At 40.7% G+C, this 21,671-nt stretch overlaps 1 protein-coding gene and 1 long non-coding RNA gene across 2 annotated transcripts in view; one reads left to right on the plus strand and one right to left on the minus strand.

The window, feature by feature from the left end:
- The window catches only part of grik5 (glutamate receptor, ionotropic, kainate 5), a 72,460-nt gene extending 61,722 nt beyond the window's left edge, over window positions 1–10,738 (plus strand). The window contains exons 16-20 of the mRNA XM_030073141.1: window positions 59–224; window positions 2,590–2,815; window positions 4,242–4,370; window positions 5,722–5,843; window positions 7,244–10,738. Coding sequence (XP_029929001.1) covers window positions 59–224; window positions 2,590–2,815; window positions 4,242–4,370; window positions 5,722–5,843; window positions 7,244–7,882 — 1,282 coding nt within the window. The 3' untranslated portion in view covers window positions 7,883–10,738. The remainder of the gene's footprint in view (window positions 1–58; window positions 225–2,589; window positions 2,816–4,241; window positions 4,371–5,721; window positions 5,844–7,243) is intronic.
- Window positions 10,739–12,087: 1,349 nt separating this feature from the next.
- Window positions 12,088–15,033, minus strand: LOC115374289 (uncharacterized). The gene is made up of 5 exons (XR_003929603.1): window positions 14,961–15,033; window positions 13,440–13,793; window positions 12,680–12,785; window positions 12,231–12,265; window positions 12,088–12,137 (listed from the first exon to the last, which is right to left on the minus strand). It is a non-coding gene; the product is annotated as an uncharacterized LOC115374289 (long non-coding RNA).
- Window positions 15,034–21,671: the final 6,638 nt, after the last annotated feature.

Genomic DNA, 21,671 nt, shown 5'->3' on the forward strand with positions numbered 1-21,671 from the left:
ACCGTTACTAATCTTCTCACCTTTCTTCCTCTCCCTCTCTCTCTCCTTCTCCATATAGGTGGGCGTTCACCCTGATCATCATCTCCTCCTACACGGCCAACCTGGCCGCCTTCCTGACCGTCCAGAGGATGGAGGTTCCCATCGAGTCACCGGATGATTTGGCTGACCAGACCAACATCGAGTATGGTACCATCCACGGAGGAAGCACCATGACCTTCTTCATGGTACGGCCAAACCCTCAACCACTGTGTGGCTCCGGCTGGCTCTGTGCTTTCCTTTTTTTTCCGTTTTTGAATGGGTATTGATTTGTGTGTGTGAGATTTGAACATGTTGCATTGTGTACATGTTTGATAGATGTGGGATTTTTTTCTATATGGATCGCTTTAGAGCAATATGTGTCTAAACAGTTTATAAGTACAATTGTGTGGAATTGTGTGTGTGTGTGTGTGTGTGTGTGTGTGTGTGTGTGTGTGTGTGTGTGTGTGTGTGTCTTTATGGCGTTGCCTGGAGCGACTGGTTGTATTCATATTTGCCACTATGTCTCTGAGTTCCTGTTCTGAGTTTCTTTATGGCTGTTTGTGTTTGTGTTAAGTGGCTGACTGCTTGTGTTTACTTATGAGACTGCTTCCGGCATCTGTGTCGGCATCTGTGTTTGTCATCGTGTGCGTGTGTGTGCGTGCGTGAATGTGTGTGTGTGTGTGTGTTTCTGTATGTGTGTGTGTGTGAGAGAGAGAGTATGTGTGTTGGTGTAGGTGTGTGGCCTGTGGGAGTGCATGTGGTTGAGTGTACTTTGTATGAAATTATATATTTGTTTAGGTGTGTGCATGGGAAAAGACTATATGGCAATGCTTGTGTGTGTGTGTGTGTGTGTGTATGTGAGTGTGTGTGTTTTGCGTTCCCTTGTTCTCACACCATATGGAGGATATAAGAAACAGTGGTCTCTGTTTGCCTACACAAGCCACTTTTGATGCTACATTACCCCTCTCGATGCCTAATCCACACACACACGCACGCATGCACGCACACTCACACACACGCACGCACACTCAAACACACACACACACACACCCGCCCACATTATCCACATGTAAGAGCCCCCCCCCTTCTTTTCTTCTCACACACAATGCAAGGAGATACATCATGTAATTGTTCACTTAAACACTTAATCCTGTTTCTGAGCTTGCTGTATTTTGCTTTGTGCGGCGCCACCTCCCAGTGCTGATTTACCACTCCATCTGTATGAAAGATGATGCATCAGCTAAGCCATGAGCGAATAATCTGTTCCCTTGATTCACCTCGCTCTTTTTTTTCCCTCTACTTTCTTCCCCTTTTTTTTCTGTTATGTACCATAGATCTGTACTTTCGCCCTTCCCTTCTCTTTAAAACTGATTCCTCTGTTCTGAGTGTATTTTGGTCTTTGCTCTCTCTCTCTCTCTCTCTCTCTCTCTCTCTCTCTCTCTCTCTCTCTCTCACCTCCTTCACTTTTACCCACCTCCATGCAATATATTATGACTTTGGCCTAGAAGAGACAGTAGATAAATAGCTAACATTTTATAATAACCATCATTAATAAAGGGTGAATTGAGTACTTAATTAAACTTAAGTCAATAGTTGTTTTACAGTTGAGAAACAATGAAATGGTAATTAATAATGTTTATTTATTACATCATAAACTGTTTAACTGTTTACTGTTATATACATTATACATTATAACATTTTATACACTATATTAAGTATCACCAAACATTACATAGATAGATGGACAATATATTTTATAACACTATGTTAATGGGTAATAATTGGTTTGTAAACCATCTATGAACATTATTTGGATGGCTATAATAAAGCAACAGACGTTAATAATGCTCAGTAAATAGGTAATAAATGATGTGAAGTGCATCATTACACATTTTTTGAATGGCCTTTAGAAAGCTGAGTATTTTTAATTAAGCTGTTGAAGCTTTTCAACTTTTAATGGTTTGTGTCAACCTGAACCCTGGAATCAACACTTGTGCCTGTATTAATTAATTAATTATTATAAATGATAGTTATAACTTTATAATAGACCTCCAAATCATGTTTATAGGTGGTTTACAATGGATTCATTAACAATTTAACAATGTATTATAATCATCAGCTGCAACTTTACAAAAGCTATCCAAATAATATTTACAGACGGTTTACAAACCAATTATTACCCATTAACACAGTGTTGTAAAATATCTGGTCCATCTGTGTAAGGTTATAGATGATGTAACTTCTGATTTCTTAAAGGTTTGCAAATCATTTGGTAATCATTAACAATTACTTAATATTGTATATAAAATGTATATAATGTGTGCAACAATAAACAATCTACTGTGTAATAAGTAATCATCATTAATTATCATTTCATTGTTTGTTATTTGTAAGATAACTATTAGCTGAAATTTAATTAACTATTAATTTATTGACAGCTTTGATAAAGTGTGTCACCAATAAATGTTATAAAGCTTAAACAAACACTTAAATCTGAACAGATGCTTACAGTTTCCATTTATCATTACTGTTCCTGCTCACAGTTTCCTGCCTCTTTTCCTTCCTCCTCAGAACTCGCGGTACCAGACCTACCAGCGGATGTGGAACTACATGCACTCCAAGCAGCCCAGCGTGTTCGTCAAGAGCACAGAGGAGGGCATCGCCCGCGTCCTCAACTCCAAGTACGCCTTCTTGATGGAGAGCACCATGAACGAGTACCACCGCGGCCTCAACTGTAACCTCACCCAGATAGGAGGCCTGCTGGACACCAAGGGCTATGGCATCGGCATGCCACTGGGTAATACTGACACCACTACTGCCACCACTGCTGCCAAACAAACAAACAAACAAACAAACAAACAAACAAACAAAACTGGACATAGCAATATGAATCTGTACATCAAAACTTGAATGTTGATTAAGTCATCCATGGTGATCACTGCTTATAAGACACAAATTACAGAAGATACTAAAGTGAGACATTTAAGTAACTTTTTTAAAGTTATCAGTTATTAGACAGATATATTTTTTTAAGTTATGCGCCCAGGTTTTCTGTCTAACTTGTTAATCTTGCATTATGGAATGCCTGTCTTTGATAACATCTACCGAGGTTGAGTTTCTTTTCAAGACCCAGTTACTTGACATCTTAAAATAATAATAAAAAAAACACAACCAGAAGTAAGGGAGCAGCGTACAGGTGAGACTAGAGTAGTTCTTGTAGCCTCGGCGACCTCTGCGAGGAGCTTAGAGGGTGTGATGTGCAGTGGACTGGTGAACGGTGTGATAAAACAGATCCAGAAATTGTAGCAGAGAAATGGGCATAAACATCTAATTCCCTCAGTTACCAGCAGAAAAAAGACTAAAAATGTGTCACAGTTGGCAGAGGAAGAAACCCAGTATGAGATTAATTGTGTTAAAATAGATGGAGAGAAAATAGAAGTTGTGCTGATTGCCAGAGATTAGACCAGGAAAATATTTGTCCTGTGCATGCTTGATTTGATTCTTGACTTGATTGTAAGAGGTCTGCAAGTCCGTCAACTGTATGTAGTGAACCTGCAGCTAAGTGCGTTTCCACCCACCCACCCACCCACACACACACACACACACACACACACACCTCCTTTTTAGGCTAGACAGCAATCAGTGTTGTTTAACCACAGCAATGTCCTATCAGAAGAGCCGCAAAGTGTGAATGGAGGGAAGGAGAGAAAACGGAGGTAAAGAAAGGGAAACTAGACATGTGGAGGAATGGAGAGAGATAAAGCAGGGATGCAGCAGCATGGAGGACAGAAGCATGTGGTGGTGGAGAGGAGGGCTAGAGGGACTTAAGGTAGATCAAAAGCCGAGATGTTTAGATGTTTTGAAAATACTCCCGGGTTTCCTAGTCTGCTCTCTCCAGTCCATCCTTCTGTGCAGTTTGCTTTCTGACCAGCAGCTGTATTTTACTGGCTCTGGTTGTAATCTCACTCTTTATCTCTCAGTAATCCTCTCTTTATTCTCACAGTGAGATCACTCAGAGCCATCTTGAGACTGCAACTGCCACCTCTCCCTCTCCCTCTCCCTCTTTCTCTTTCTCCGTCGCTGCTCCTTTACTTCTGCTCTGCCCCTTTCTCATTAGGTCTGATTGTCCTCCTCCGACCTCCCTCGCCTCCTCTATGGCCTCTGTGCTGCATCTCCCCCTCCCCCCCGCTTGCTCTCATCCCTTTTTTCCTGTCATATGCCAGGCTCTCCGTTCAGAGATGAGATCACGCTGGCCATCCTCCAGCTGCAGGAGAATAACAGGCTGGAGATCCTGAAGAGGAGATGGTGGGAGGGAGGCCAGTGTCCCAAAGAGGAGGACCACCGTGCCAAGGGTCAGTCAACCGCAGCTCTCCGCCTCCTTTCCTCTCACTCTCTCTCTCTAATGTCTGCTGTAATAGTCTCCTCACTCTCTCCTACAGTCCAGCTAATGGCTAATGCCTAACCTAATGTCCTTGTGAAGGGTGCTTAGCACAATCTACTTCCCCAAATGTCTGCTGTTTGTCTCAGGTGGTGTGTAATGGGAATTTTATTAGATAGTGAGTGTGTGTGAGTTTGTGTGTGCCTGCTCACTTAAGAGTCTGTGCCTGCATAAATGACAACAATAATGAAAATGCGCCAGCGTGTGTCCGTTTGTATGCATGTATGACACAGGCTGTTGGGTGAGAAACCTATGTATTCTACAGAAATCCCTTGCTTTGCATGAAAGGAAAAACAAATCCGTGTGCAAATCTGTGCACTGTTTACAAATCTGTGCATACAGATTTGTTTGGGGCGTGCTCATGAAATAAAGTCACAACTCCCATCCAGATTGGATGAACACAGTACACAATATTTATAGATGTGTGCTGGAGTGGCCTTGCTTTTTGCTTTCCGGTTGTCCTTCTGAAAAATATGGCAACGGCTTGGAACAAAATGTCACTTTTTACTATAATGATCCATCAAAATTGGTCTCTGAATATAAATAGGATTTGCAGCCACTAAATTGTGCACTATTTTTAATCTGCAACGTAAACACAATTCTTCACAATGCTGATGAGCATGAGGATCAGCCTTGGTGCCCATGATTTGTGTAAAGGTCAGTGTGTGGATGCTGATAAGTCGCACCGCAATTCCTGCGTAGAGATGAACAGGAGGAGAAGAAATTGATGACCAAATGTGAGAGTAATATCAAATTTGTGAACTGGACTCTCGGATGTGTAAAATGTTCCCCCAAATACACAAACTGTAACCCATACCATACAGTTTAAACTGGAGGATGAAAAGCAGAAAATGCATATGCTGAAGTACATAAAGCACAAATTGGCATTAAATATCATTAAATCTAGATAATTTAGATTTACCAGGCTAAAGCTATATACCACAATCTGACTTTGAATACAGTACAAATTTACACTTAGGTTTTTTTTTCCATGCAACTCCAAGGGTATTCTGTAGTCTTCAAAAAAAAAAAAAAAACTTGTATTGGGGTAAAAAAACAACAACACAGCCTTTATTTTTGATATCAGAATATTGTTTAGCTCAGGTGATCTTAACTTAAAGTGTATTTCAGGAGATTTGTAGTCCCAGAATCATGATAGTTACTCAACCATGTAAGTTTTTAATTCATGACAGTTGTTCGTGTGTGTGTGTGTGTGTGTGTGTGTGTGTGTGTGTGTATTAACCTCTGCTGTGGCCCACTCTCAGGCCTGGGCATGGAGAACATAGGTGGTATCTTCGTGGTGCTGATCTGTGGCCTCATCATCGCTGTGTTTGTGGCCATCATGGAGTTTGTGTGGTCGACACGCCGCTCGGCAGAGACCGATGAGGTATGCCCCCATACCTGCCCTCGCCGACCCCACAGACACACCCCAGTAGGTTCCCATGGCAACCCGCCAACCCTTTTGCTTATTTTGGTGTGGTTTGTGTGTGCGTGTGTGTCTGTATGTCTGTGTGTGTGTGTGCGTTTTGCTTTTTGTTGCAGCTTCTGCCACCATTTGTATGCATTTTACTGTTTGTGTGTGTGCTATACTGTTGGGGGTTCCATGTGTTATGTGCATGGGAAATGAGAAGTGTTAAAGTACTCTGCCCTGTGCTGCCGTAGTGTCCGAAATGCAGTGCCACTTATACAACAAAGAGAATTTGCTTTTCGTTGCATGTCCTGTGTGTATCTGAGTCATTGTGCCCTTTTAGCGTCGGTGTATTGTGTAGTGTGTAGTGTGTAGTGTGTAGTGTAGTGACTGTGAGCTAATCTTGATGGTACTGATAAGCAATATTGAGACATGCCAATATTTGCTTGCATAAAAAAAAGTAGTGTGATCTTTTTCCTTGGCATTAAATGTCATGATGTATCTTCTTTTACATGCCTCACATGTACGCTGGTATTCTTCGTTTCCATTCTTGGATTACTTCTCCATCCATCTCACTGTGCGTCTTCCTCTCTCTCAATCTCACACTTCCTGTCATCACGCCATCAGTGTCTGTTCTCCGATAATGAATACTGTTTCTGTTTATGTGAGCACACAGTTTTCTTTTTATTATCATTATTTTAATGAGAATGTTGTTTGTCTGTAGTGGATGTATTTGTCATGTGTGCAAGTTAGTCATGCTGTTGGAATGAAGGAAGATAGTTTTCTTTGTTTAAGTACGTGCCTCACTCTGTGTGTGTGTGTGTGTGTATGTGTGTGTGTATATATATATGTGTGTATGTGTGTGTGTTTGAGAGAATGTGCACAGCTGTTGTGTGTATGAGTGTACCTCCGTTTATGTGCCTGAGGTTGCAGGCCTGCCTGTCCGTTCATACTGCATAGTGCCATTATGAAGTGCCCATTAACTAAACAACATTTTGGTGTTTTGTGTGTTTGGATTGTAATAACCCTCTCTGCTCCTTGGACATTCTCCCATCTCTATCCATCTCCACATCCTCCCTCCTCATTTCTGTTTTTGATACCATCCCTCCATTTGTTGGTCTCTGTCCCCTTCCTTCACCTCCTGCAACTGTCCCCTCTTTACCATGCCTTACTGTGTCTGTCTGTACCTGCCTTGTCCTTTTTTTCCTTTTCCTTTCTACTTTCTGGTCTTCTCTCTGCTCTTCTATCTATGTATTGCCCTCCCACTGTCTTGTTCTGCTGCCTGCCTACTTTGCTTCTGTGGCACCCCTCCTACCTTTGCCTCCTTCCCTTTCCCTCTTCTGTCCCTCCTCCTTTCCTCCCTCCCTGTTTTTTTTTAGGTGTCTGTCTGTCAGGAGATGCTCACCGAGTTCCGAAACGCCGTCTCCTGTAAGAAGAGCTCCCGCTCCCGCCGCCGTCGGCCTCTAAGCAGCTCAGCAGCCCTGCGTCACCCCGCCCGCATTGCTCTGGGGGCCCCGCGGCCCCTGCGCCTGGTCCGGGAGATGCGCCTCAGCAATGGCAAACTCTACAGTGGCGCTGGCCCTCTGACGGGCGGAGCCGGGTCAGGGGGAGGAGGTGGAGGAGGAGGAACAGGACCTTCCGATCTGGGCCCCGGACCCCAGCGGATCCTGGATGACCCACTGGGGGCCAACACTACCCCTCCTCCACCTGCCCCTACCCCTGTGATGCTGCCCTCTCGCAGCTGCACACATGTGAGGATCTGCCAGGAGTGCAGGAGGATCCAGAACCTCAGAGCGGGCACCAGTATAGGGTCAACCACCACAAGAATACCGCCTTCCTCAGCACCCCTGCCCCGGCTACCCCCGCCCCCGCCCCCATCCTCATCCAACACAGACAGTGAGGGTGGAGGGGGGCCAAGCCCCAGGAGGCTACACCACAGCCCCCCACCTCATACCCCAAGGCCTGTACCACCTCCACAGAGCAGCAACACCACAGACCTACTGGGTGACCAGGACTGAGACCAGAGGCACTGGGAGGGGTACAAGGGCCAGGAGAAGGGGGGCCACTAGTGCAGTCATGGGACATTTGAGCTGCTTAGAGAAACACTGCTTGTCTGCATAAATGGAATTTATACTGGAACGACGGACGGGAGATCAGGGAGAAATGGAGAGAAAATGTGTTGAACACGGGGAGGTCAGCCAATAGAAAATGAGATGACCTTTAGAGGGAGAATGAAGAATGAGGACTTTGTCTAGTGGAGCATGAGGCCTACAGTGACTGTATCTCCCCCACTGGATACAAACCCCACTGTGAGGTGGTCATCAGTTAAGTTCAGTTTTATTCTTAAGATGAATCCTACAGTATCTGTGCAAACCACACTGAAGAGCAGCTCGACGCGAGCAGAACAGAATGAGACTAACTAAACAGTCAAGAGGAAACACACCTGACCAACCAACCTGCTGCAGCGACTGGTTTCCACTGGCCTCCCTTCTCTCTCCTTACTTCCCTCTCCCTTCACCCTTAGATTTGAGTGGCCTGGTTTTGCTCCAGACAATTGTTTTGAGGCAAACAATCCCTCTCTATACCGAGTAGAAAGAAGCCTAGATGGAGGACGTACTCTGTCTGTATGTGATCTAAAACAGCAACTAAAAAGACTACCAGAGAGTTATTTCCTGTTGTTTTTTTGTTGTCTTTCTTGTTTTGTTACCATTGTTCTAAGTGGGAATTACAGAGTTAAATAAGGACTATTTGTGACAAATATGGTGGATTATAACATACTAAGGAAACCTGACCAAGGCTAATTGTGTGGACGAGTTTTGTGTCCCTCCCTGTTCTCCATAGCTGCTTTTGTGATGGCATTAAGGAAGATGGATAGAATGACGTGAAGACACACACACACATCATAATGCAAACTGTAGCAGAGGAAATTTTAACAGTCTGCCTTTACTTATTGCGTATGTGTGTGTGTGCGTGCGTGTATGTGAATGTATTTATATATGTGTGTTTCCTGTATGTCCTTCAGTAAGTGAGAAGAACCGTATACACAGTGCACCATTAGCAATGTATGATAATCGAGCAACGCAGTGGGAGAGAGAGTGAGAGGCTTTGAAATGTGAAATTAATGTTCCTCGTTATCCTTGGTAACACTTGCCAAGCCTTTACTTCTTTTTTACCTCTGTTCACACAGCATAAAAGTGATAGAGAGACAGGGTGAGGGAGAGCTACAGAGAGGCAGATAGAGAGACACGGGAAGAAAGGAGATAGGAGGCAGCAAGTGAAAAGGACACCACTGTATTTGAATGACAAAACCCTAATTGAGCTACTTCCATTATTAGATCTGTCCTGATCTGGTAATTCTGGGCATCTTTTAAGGGGCTTGCTTCTGTGCCAGCAGGCTATAGCTGCAGCTTCGTCCCTTCTCTCTGTTGAACAGACAGACTTGGCTGTCCACAGCAGAGGCTGCTGCCAGGGTGATAGACTCAACACAGCCTCAACACAGCCTTGTCAATACTGTCTCAAGCTTTTGATTTCCTAATTACTCCCCTCAGTGACTGGGGACTGGTTTGGAGGGGGGGTGAACATAAGAAAACATGCTGATAGAAATGGATTTTGATGAATTTACAGGATTTGCACTCAGGCGGAGAGGGGAATCTGGTTGCTTTTAATGATGTTCTTAGTGTTATAACTCTGCTCTTGTATGACGCCCAAGGTTTTTTAAAAAAAAATTATAGCCACATTATTGGTCATGCTGCTTAATAATCCCTTGAAGGTGTATGAACATTGTTGTCTGGGCTAACCGAATTATGTCATTTGTTAATATTTGCAAACATGATGATATTCTGTATGTTAAATGTGGCCATTCGCCCAGGGTGCCCACGAGATTTGCATTATAAATTCATGTCTTTTGCAGTGAAAAATATTTGTTGACACTATTGTGCTCCAGATAATGAATGATAGCATTGTTCAGACACATTATGCTATTCCTTGAAATGATTGCTGTCAGCAGAATTGGGCCTGGATTTGATGTGTCTCTTTCTCTCTGTTTACTTCTGCTTTGTGTTGAGAATGCTGGCACTGCAACTGAAGTCAGCCCACTCCACAAGTAGGCACAGCACACACACACACACACACACACACACACACACACAGAGAGAGAGAGAGAGAGAGAGAGAGAGACATGCACACACACTGACACAGACACATACAGTATATACAGACAGGAACCCAAAATGAGAATGGCCCCCGACGTCTTTATTTCCTGTTCAGTTCTTGTCTAAAAGCTGTAAATCCACTGGTTGTTTTCAAAATTGTCTTTTTTTTACCCCCCCTTCGTCTTCTCTGCTTCATTCTGTAAATGATTTCACCAAACTTGATAGGTGTAAGCACCACATGAATGCATTATGTGGATATCTATCAAGAGCTTTAAATCATCAGCTAACAGTTTTAATTAGCTGCAGTGAAGACGATATTGTTCAATGGGAATATGAGGGGATGGATGACCCGAAAATGCTGGAATTTTGCTGGTATGAATGTTAAGGGGAAGGGAGGGCCACAAAACAAATCAAATGGGGTGCCTGTCACCGGTCACTCCACAAAACAAACATTTTTGTTTACTTTTATGTTCTTTTCTTTGGTATTTTTTCATATTTCTATATTAGTGCTAAATGGATTATTAAAATGATGATGAATATTATGATTAAATTGTTATTATTATTCTTATTGAAGAGCAAGAGGTTCTATAGTGTGTTTGTGTGGTGAAAGGAGGGATAGGAGGTGCTGGAATGGAGGTGCGGTAATGCTCTTCATAGACATCACCCTGTTGTTCGAACCTATAGACACACAAACTCCATTTGGAATAAAAAATATTCAAACAATCCCAGAGTGGCATTGTGTCTGTGCTGTTCAGGTGAAAATTTAGCTGTATTTCTGTCCTCATGTCTGCTATTAATGTCGTATTTGAATGTCAAGATTTTCATGATGCATTTTCAGCCAGCGTTTGTCTTAATTTTCTGTATTTTCCTGCTGTGACGGTTTCCTACGCTGCATGACAAAAGACCACAGATTTGAAGGGCCCGTGTGAACAAGTAGAAAACTTTACTGATCAGCAGTCGCCACAAGCAGAGACATCTGCTCTCAAACGTCTAGAAATGAAGCACAGAGCTGCCCGCTGCCATTTCTACAGCATCTACCTCCTAGCCTCCTAGCATGACCTGCCTAATGACATTTCACTCGTTGCAAGACAGTTTGTTCAAGCACGGGCTTTTAGAGGAAATCACACCGGCTTGTTACCACACAAAAACTGTAATTTGAAATTCAAACCTCTAATTCTAAATAGCAAAAGGCTAATAATATTCTTGCACCGGCTCTTGACAGAACAGCGTCAGTGTAACCTGAGTAGAAATAGTACTTATGCAGAAATAGCACGTGCACGCTGTTGGGTAACGCAGTACGTTGAGACAGCAGCTGCTGCAAAGTGCCATCGTTTAGCGATGAGCTAGATTTTCAAAGTATTGTGTCATTTCCCTTTGAAAGGATTGTGACATTAACATAGGCAATGTTACACCTGAGAAACTCGCAGCAGAAAGAGGATTGGGCAAGAAGAGTTGCTACAGCTATCAGTATCTGTGCTGTTAGAATACACACACACACACACACACACACACACACACACACACACACACACACAATATCACAATCAATCCTTCTGTTTAGCTTAAAATTGACTTTTCTCACTACAGTCGATGACAAAGAGCTTCATCATCACCTCAACATACATCCCTCGCTCTCATTTGGGGCGCTTATGACCCACTACCACCTTGGAGTATATCACATCATCAGCATGTGTGGCCTCTGTGTGATTGTCTTTGGCTGCAGGAGTTTTGTTTCGGCTCCTGGACGGCTTGAAATTGATGTCAGAGTAGACCAGGCTCTTCAGATTGAGTGTGTGTGACAGAGAGAGAGGAAGAAAGAAATATACAGAGAGAGGGAGAGAGAGAGAAATTAGATAGAGGCTAAAGTGCTCAGTTACATCATCATTAGTGTCATCACATTGTCTGGTCAAAACAACTGCATGTCCACTCTGCTATTTGTGGCACAACAACGGCATTACAAAGTTCATTAACTGAAATTCCCTCAGCTGAAATTGAAAACCCCCAAAACCCATCCTGAAAATAAAATGAGCTGCATCAGCTGTGGCAACATGCTGCGGCTGATATTAACCCACCTGCTCGGTTGCCGGTGTCATGGTGTCATCCACTGCGAGGCCACCTGTGTCTGAAAACAGATCAGCTTTAGGCAGAGGGAAGTGAAATAAAACTTAAATAATATTCAGCTGGTCTAAAATAGAGGGAAGAGGAACTTGCTCACCAATGAAGACGGTGTGGTTGACCAATCCCTTATGTCTGCGTAAAGAAATCGGCAGCACGACAGGATGGTTAGTTCTTCTGTTCCTCTTTTGGGACTACATACGGCTGAGGTCAGTTTCCAAAACAAGAAACCTTTATGATTTAAAACCTTTATATGAAAGCATATATCTTATCTTGAATCAAATAACTGAGAATGAGTACTCTGTCACCCAACAAATGTTAGTTTCATGTTGAATTTTGAATGTACTGACTATAAAGTGGGACATCATCAAACATATAAGCATCATTTACTTCGATGTACCAGTCGTATCTCCTGTGCTCCAGTGCTGCCGATTACTGGAGGAGATTGCTTTCAAACACCACATTGCTATGCAGAATACACATCGGACAAATGCACACACACACACACACACACACACACACATATACACAAACACGCAGTACACACACCTCTGTCTGATGATGATGAGGTAAGCTGTGGCCACCACGATGACCAATAGCAGCAACACAGCAATCACTATGCCAGCAACCACCCCTGGTGATAACGGCTTCTGGTCTGGGAGAAGAAGCGTGACTGTGATTACCTGCAGAACTGCAAAATCACCTCCAGGCAAGATCTGTCAACGTCTATTTCCAAAGCAATCATGTGCGCTGAATAAGTGATAGATCATTTTAATAATGTCCATGATGTTTGATGTGATCCCAGTCATTTGATACAAGAATCACTTTACTCAATAAATCACTAAGTTCAGTAGTTACATAGCACATAGCACAATCCCACTTATTTGATGAGAATCAGACTTTTGCTATCCGCCAGTTTCAGTTAATGGGCAGGAGTTTGTCGTGGTGGCACAGAGATGTATAGACAACACACAGCAAAGTTTCCAGTGTTAATAGCCTGTGTTTTTCAGTGGCAGTTTTACTGACTTGACAAGTGTTGACTGGGGTGTTGTTTGTCCACTCAGAGTTGATTTGGCTCTGGGGTGGGTGTTCAAAACCGACTAAACGCTGTGTTAAATTGACTGTGACGGGCGTAGACTGGCAGAGTGTTGATTTTTCCATCCGGGGTTGAACAAACTCACAATTTTCCTATGATATTAGCACACAGGAACAGAGGCATATGCAACTTAAGCTGCGCCTGACGTTGACTTGGGATCATGTTCATTTGGAAAATCATCAGGTCGTCATGTTAAAATGGCCATAGCCTCACCTCGAACGATCAGTTGGGTGGTTTTGTCAAATGACCCACAGGGGAAGGTCGCCACACTGCATTGATACAGCCCTCCATCAGCGGTTTGCACGTCTCTTATGACCAAAGACTGATCATATTTGGGGCCTCCTGCAAAAGACACCCTCTCCTTTAAGGTGCTGTTAAAAATATTGACTGATTCGATGTTAGAAACGATGATGGGTATTTTCTTTCCTTCTGGTAGCAGCAGGTCTCACTGGGCTTGACTAACACCAGAGTCTGCTGGGCCTTTGATAAACTGGCATGTCAGGGTAACATCATCCCCAACGTATCCAGTCACCTCAGGCCAGATTCTGATTTCTTGTGCCTCAAAAACTGCAAAAAACAACAACAAAAAAGAGGACACGCTGGTAAAAGGAAAAGGCAGACAGTAATGGAAAAGAAGAAGAGTCCATGAAAAAGCCCATTCAACTCCCCTCGCACTGATTCAGTCCTGCACTGGGACTTCCTGTCAAAAATGTGTTTCACTGGGCTCTTTGTCATCGGATAACATTCTCTGGAAAGCAAAAGTGAATGGGAGACTGCCTATGGGAATTTTTCAGTTTTACTTGTACATTTCACAGCCACAGCAGCCATAGTTCAAACATATATAATAGCTGCAAATAGTTTAGAGCATAATGTGTGTACAAAGTTCGGAGACAGCTAGAAGAACAATGTGTTTGCTGCCTGCAAATAATTATTTATAGAAAGATTTTACAATTAAATCCTATTTTTTTTTTTTTTTTTTTTAAGCTAAGCTCAAAAACATGAAGAAGGCTCTGCCCAAAGCATTGGTGAAATAAAGGAAGCATTTTGACTGATATTACCTGGCAAAACAAAAACAAACAAGCAAAAATCATGGTTTATAGAAATGAGGACAATTTTGCAAATGAATGGTTACACTTCATAATTATGATCATTAATAAGTCACTTACTGGACACTTATTAGTTAATGATGAACAAATCATGAACAAAACATTAATTTATCTTTGTAAATGATTAGTTAATACAATATTAACATCACAAATATGTTGTCAGTTCAAATGATTCATCAGTTATGACACAAATGATGAAATATTCATGAACAAATCATTAATAAATATTTAACCAATGAATTTCTGAGACATAGTATGAATGGGGTCTGTTCAAAATCTGTTCTAAATAATGTGAAAATGTGTTACTGAATAATTTATAAATGTTTTTCCATCCCTTGATCTAAAGTGTAAACAGTTCATCATACTACAGACATTATCAGATGTATGATCAGTTGATTACACAATGCCATGATTGATCAGTCATTTGTAGATCACTTACAACATATTGGTGATGTTAACATAGTATTAACTAATCATTTACAAATGTGTATTAATGTTTTGTTCATCATTTGTTCATCATTAACTGATGTCGTATAAATGACTTACTTATGATTATTATAAAGTGTTATCAACAAAGAAGATAACCAATAAATCTCCACTGTAAAAAGCCTTTTAAAAAGTGTCTTACCTGAGGATAAAGTGATGTAAATCAATGCCAGCAATAAGAGAGACAGTCTGCCACAAGTCTCCATTCAAAACAATGTCTGGTTTTTGTCAAGCTGCAACAATTCTCATATACTGAAAATGTGCTCAGATGATCACTCTGCTAATTAAAACCTAAGAAGAACCAGTATTTCCCAACACTCGCAGACACCACACTGTATGTTTATCTTATCTTTAAATAAAGAGCTTATTCAAGAAGGAGAAGTGACTATTGCTGTGACAGAGGAACAAACATGACTTCATCATCCCTCCTGAGTTCTGCTGCAGCTGAAAACGATGCCAAAAGGTCACTTAAAATATAACTCATACTTCTAAGCTGGCAGGGCTTTCGGCCTAGATCTGACAAGCACCTCTTCGAGCAGCAGCCTGCACGATTTCTGATGCTGTTTGCTCCTCCCTGCAGCCCGTAACCACCAGTACAACACTGACCTCCTGTGGTCAAATAATGGTTGGTGTCTCACTGAAAAAAAAATGTGTCTGGTGAAAGTGGATGATTGCTTTGGAAAGATGTAATAGGCTAAGATTTACACAATTTGACAAATGCACTAAATGTAAATAACCAACAAATAAGGTTTGAAAATTAGGCATATTAGTTGGTATTTTAGGTCTACTGTATGTGCATCGTGACATGTTCCTGTGTAACATGCTGTCTGAGACGCCATGAAAAAGCAGAACATAACTATGACACAGAGGTCTGCAAACAATAACTTCAAGAAAAAGAGGAAGTGAAGCCTGGAAAGTTTGAAAATCTCTAAATCAATCAAAAGTTATGCTCACGTCTGGCTATCATTACATGCTGCAGCATCATGGATGAAATTATTTTTATTTTTATAGGATATTCCATTTAATTTGTTCGGATTTATTATGGGATACTGCAGCAGGTAGACATGGGCAGGCTACACTCTTTTATAACTAGAGCTAAAAAAAAAAAAAAGTGTAGGCATGCATAATCATGACACGAGCTCATTCTCATCCAAATAAGATCCTCTGCTCATGGTTTTGCCATTGATACACAGATGTAAAAACTGCATCAACAGCGAAGGGGAAGTCAGCTGCTGCATGCAAAGTCACTCCTCCCAGCAAGGAAACGTTACACACACCCCATGTAGTATGAGCTAAATTCCTTTCCATGGTGCCTCAGAAAAACCTGGCTCTACACCAACATATTTTCATGACACTTGAATCAGATCAGGTGTGCAACAGTTAAGTTGCAGAAAACACATATGACAGGTTTGGCTCTCAGTTGAGAAACAACCTCCTATAAATTCAATTATTTTACATATTATAAACATAAATAATTTCTGTATTATATGATATTGTGATTTAAACTGCCTTATTAGTCATTCTCTGGTATTTTATTAATTAGTTCAGTGCCAGATGGGTACTGGTCTTATCTGTGAGTCTGTGAATTTCCAAGTGCATCAACCATAAGTTTCCATTGCACACTGCTTTTAAGTTTTACAAGCTGCAGAAATTGGCATAAATTATAGAGCTGAGAAACTGATATAATTTTGAAACAAAGCACAAAGCATGTTCCTAATAAGCTTGTAAAAGGGACACTACTCAAACAGTGTGATTGATTTGATTGATTTGAATTTGTGTTTTAAAGGCCAAGTTAATGATTCTGCTGTGAGGATTTAAGACCATACTGAAGTTGGCTATCTGTAAAGACATACCAGGGTGGAGGTACGTTTCACTCCAGTTAATGTGAGTGAGAAGCATTTTATTTATTTATTTATTTATTTTTGTGCGTATACACATTTTGAGTATTGTAACAACATTTCAAACCACATCCGTAACAGAGGACACATTTTGCTGGTGCTCAGTGAGCATCAGAAACTGGACACTTATACAAAGACCGTGGAGTAATACTTAATCGGACTTTGTTTTGTTTAGGAACTTCATTTTGAAATGTCTATTTTTTCTCTTTTTTTCTCTGGCACAAAGGTGGGAAGTAACAGAGTACAAATTCTTTGTTACTGTACTTAAGCAGACTTTTCAGGTATTTGTACTTAACTTGAGTATTTATTTTCCTGATAACTTTTTACTTTTACTCCTCACATTTTAACACAAATATCTGTGTTTTCTTCTGCTTACATTTTTAAAACAGACTTGCTAGTTTTAATGCATTCAAGGGGAATCGATTATTGATTATTTCTGTTTTGCATTGTGTACCTTCCCAACATCAAGACCAGTTTCAGCTGTTTAGGTTTATAATGATCTCGGCATGTGCTGTGATCAATGAAAAATTATCTAATGTTTATCGAGAAACAGCTACCTTCTTCTAATTCTCTCTCTCTCTCTCTCTCTCTCACACACACACACACACACACACACATGGACACAAACATCAGGTCATCACAATTAGGAACATTTAACATCATCTACAAATTTTTATTTAATATGAACAACACTAGTGACACAGTGTAATAATGCGGGAGATAAGGCAACATTAAAGGATGAAACAATAAGGCACCTGAATCCCCACTAATATTACCAGTTAATGCAAACTCAGTGTAATGAATACAATCTGTGAAGAGCGAAATTACTCTTTTGTGCCTACTAAGTTTATTAGGAGCAGGGAAAACACATAAAACGTCAAGGTACTGCATTACTGTGATTATAAATAAGTGTAATATACTGGGAGGGAAAATAATAAAAAGGTAATAAAAAGAAAATTTCGATAGACAAAACATTTTACTGAACCATCTTTAAACAGTCGATGATGCACCACTCAAATAATTGCCAACCCAAATCTAACAAACTATTACCCCAACTCTGTGCACTGCACATCTTTAAATTTGGCTAAACCACTAGATTTTGTCTCTGAATACACGTGCATATCGATATAACAATCAATATGCCTGACACAACGAGGTATTCAGAATTGTACAACCCAAACTGTTATGATAGCTCAGTTTTCACTAAAACATACATTACTTAATATTTTAATTTAATTATATAAGATTATTATATATTAATTTTATAATAGAAACTGTATGCATCATAAGAATAAAATGCCAAAAATATGGAAAGTATTATGAAAAGTGTAAGAAGACAAATTTCAGCTTCTGAGCTCAGTAGACTTAAAGCATAGAAAATATGCAAGTCAGTCAGGACATGGATTACTTATAAGACTGAACAGGCATTTAATTACTAATCCGTCTGGTTTACAGTCAATCCATTCCTCACGGTTTTTCCATCTTTCTTGCATTCGGTCCTCGTCATCGATACAAAGTTGCATCGATAAATGAGATAAATGAGTGCTCTCCGTTTATGGAGTGATGTTCGACATCTTCTTCTCATCTTGAGGCTTGTTTACGATCTGTTATTTATGTGATGTGAATATAAAACGAGGATGTCAGACAGAGAGAGACAGACAGAGAGAAATTCATTATCATGCACTAACGATGGATTATTGCCTCTGGTGGAGCACACAAGAGCTTTATGGAACACAAAATAAATGGTGCAGTTTTTCATTCTAGCTGTCCAGCTACATAAAAGTTAAAAAATGACACAAAAACTGTGACTTACTCGATTCTGGAGAAATAATGACCCCCTGCCTGGGAAAGACAATAAAATACACCAAGACTATTAATGTACAGTGCACTGATACTGGTGTGATTATTACATGTAATACTAAGTAATATGTTATTTTAAATATTCTAACTTTAGATCATTTATTAATTTATAAATTTATAATACAATGAGATAATACTTACAGCTGTGTTCATGTCTGGTGTGTGCCCTTTGCTATTCTGCTGAAAATAGTGAAAGACGTAAATAATTAGATTATCTCACAGTCGTTGTGTGGTGCAGCTCAACATAACCACAATTTCCAATTAATAATGAGCAAGCCATGAAGTGAATCCTCACCCTTTTCACGACTTCATAAATAGGAGCATCCCTTGGAACTGTGTGTTTGGGTGTTTAAGAGAATGAGAGAGAGTTAAAATGCACAGTCTTTGAAAGGGAAAACACACATTTTTCCACAACACTACTGTAGTAATGCTCAGCTTTTCTTTGCCCTGACCTGCTGTGCGAGGAGGGGCTTCTGGCGGCCTTTGGGGAACTTTGACTGGTGGTCTTGGGGCAGGAACGGGCGCCTCCGGGTCCTCCACTTGCATTTGGTGGAGTGTGTTGCTGGGCGCAGGTCGTCCAGAGTTTCTCCTGTCTGTAGCAGCTCAGAAATGGACAGGCACCTCATACTATACTGTGCTGTGTACCATCAAATGAACCCCCAGATGAAGAGGCACATGTTTTGTTATCGTAGGAAAATCACTCTACATACTGAAGTGATTTAGACCGCAAGTAGCCTACAGTGTGCCAGCTTCTGGGACCAAATCAAATGGTTCTTTGTCTGATGTCTTCAAATAAAATGAGCTACAGAAAGCTGGCTCTGGCATGATCTTCTTTTTATCCTAAAACCAGGATATAATACCATCAAGTGTACTTTACAGGAGAGTGAACTAAAACTGCTATCAGTTCCTCTGCATCATACATCAGATGTCACCAAACATCAAGCATATGGTGCAATATCATCTGAATACAAAACACAAAGTTCCAGTGGTTGGTACACTTGCTCATCCAGTTTCATACATTTGTGAACAAAGTTTTGGTAATTAATGGTTTGACATCAGAAATATGAGCAATTAAACTTTTTTTGTGAAGAAAAGAGCACTTTTAGGAAATTGTGGTAATTAATGGTTTGATCTAAGAAATATGAGGCTTTTTTGTGAGGAAAAGAGCACTTTATTCAAGCTTACCATTTGCCGATTTGACTGGAGGTTTGTTCCTAAACAATGAAAAGCAAAAATTTTCCTGCTTGAGTTGTCAGTGGTTTCAGACTCTGGTAATATACACTGGCAAAACATTGGATTTTCTCAGGTTTACCTTCCAAAAACACATCGCTACTGAAATGAACAAGATCCTCTTTGGCGAATGAACACTAAATCAAGACCAGCGTTATATCCATAAGTATCTTGTAATGTCTAGATATCTATAGAGAGCGTTACTTTATCTTGAGGTGTGTTATCAAACGTACCGTCGATGAATCAAGAAGTAGTAGAGAAGTGAGACAGCCAACAAAACCACGACTGAAGTGACAGCAACAGCTATTCCCGCAGCTGCTCCAGGACTTAGTGCTGGAGGAGGGCTGAACGTTTTCTCTGCACACACACACACACACACACACACACACACAAAAACATTTCTTATCATCACATATTTCTTTCAATAACTGATTTCATACATTGAGCCTCCTGCTATCTCCACAATACAAAGGCCAAAAGTGGTTTTAAAAATGTTCTGACTGTGTGTGTGTAATTATTTTATTTTATTTTATTTTATTAACCACTCCTTACATTGAATTGCTATTTTAATCAAAAACCAGTTAAGTATAATAAATGAGTTTTACAGTGACATTACCTTGTGGACCAGGGTAAGACAGATATGTCGGTTTTCTTATATGTTGGCCAATTATTAAATATTGGTTACTGGCCATGACAATTAATTATGATAATTGGTCTGATGATCTTTTTGTTAATGAATCATCCATTTAAAATCAGAAATGTAGCCTGGAGTGGCAGGATACCATTCAGTCATGTGGTAAGGCACTCTGCATTAAAGAGCTGCTAACACTGTGTACTTGAAATAATTTTATGAATGTGGGTTTCAGTGGAGAGTCCTAGTTACATGATGGTGCTGTTTTTAAGATTTTTCCATCCTGCTGAGAATAAGCTGTGAGGGAAACACTGAGTCACTGGATTTTTTTGGCATGAAAATGGCTGATGAACTGAATTCTGGCACAAAGTCCACACGGTCAGCAGCAACTATCTCAAGGTATCTGTTTCCGCATTCAAAAGCTCATATCTGCACAGCGCTTGAGTGGACATAGACATGCTGTATTATCATAAATCACAATCACTGCCTTTCATTTTCTACTATAATTAAGGAGGAAGGATAAGACAATACCTTTTATCTCCAGGTAGTGGATGGCCTCAGCTCGTAAATTTGTCAAAGAGTTGAAGACTGTGCAGCTGTAGTTCCCACTGTGGTTGTAGTTCGTCCTCCCTATAATATATCCAGCTTCATGCACACCTGTATCCTCATTATTGAAGAGCCAGGTGAAGGGAAGAAGAGGATGTGTCGCAGCAGAGCAGTACAGGACAATGGAGGAGTCCTCTTCAGCTGTGGCCGGCCCCACTATGGCCACTTCATTGGGTCCATCTGAAAGAACAGAGTTTCCAAAATGACTGAAACAACATAAATACATTTCAAAGGATTTTTTTTTTTCAAATCCTTGGAGGACAAAATCCTAACATTTTTACAGACTGAACCCTCCATGGCAGTTTTTTTTTTTTTTTTTTTAAAGTGGACTTCCAGGAATCTTTGAGTGTCTTCCATGGGGTCCTCGGCAAAATCAGGAATAGTTTAATTTCACTATAACTTCAGTCACTAGAAAGTGTTGGTGTAAAATTTTTACTGTTTTACTTTCACCTGTTTGAATCTGATTGCCAATGTTTAAGTATCACATCTAAACAACACTGAAAAAAAAAATAATAATAAAAATAAAAATATATATATATATATATGTTTCAAGGTCACCAGGGCAACGTCACTTTAAATGAGGGTCTGCGGTTTGGAGAGTGAAAAAGTTTCAAAACCATTGTCCTAC

Source organism: Myripristis murdjan, chromosome 16, assembly GCF_902150065.1.
Source record: "Myripristis murdjan chromosome 16, fMyrMur1.1, whole genome shotgun sequence".
Classification (NCBI taxonomy): domain Eukaryota; kingdom Metazoa; phylum Chordata; class Actinopteri; order Holocentriformes; family Holocentridae; genus Myripristis; species Myripristis murdjan.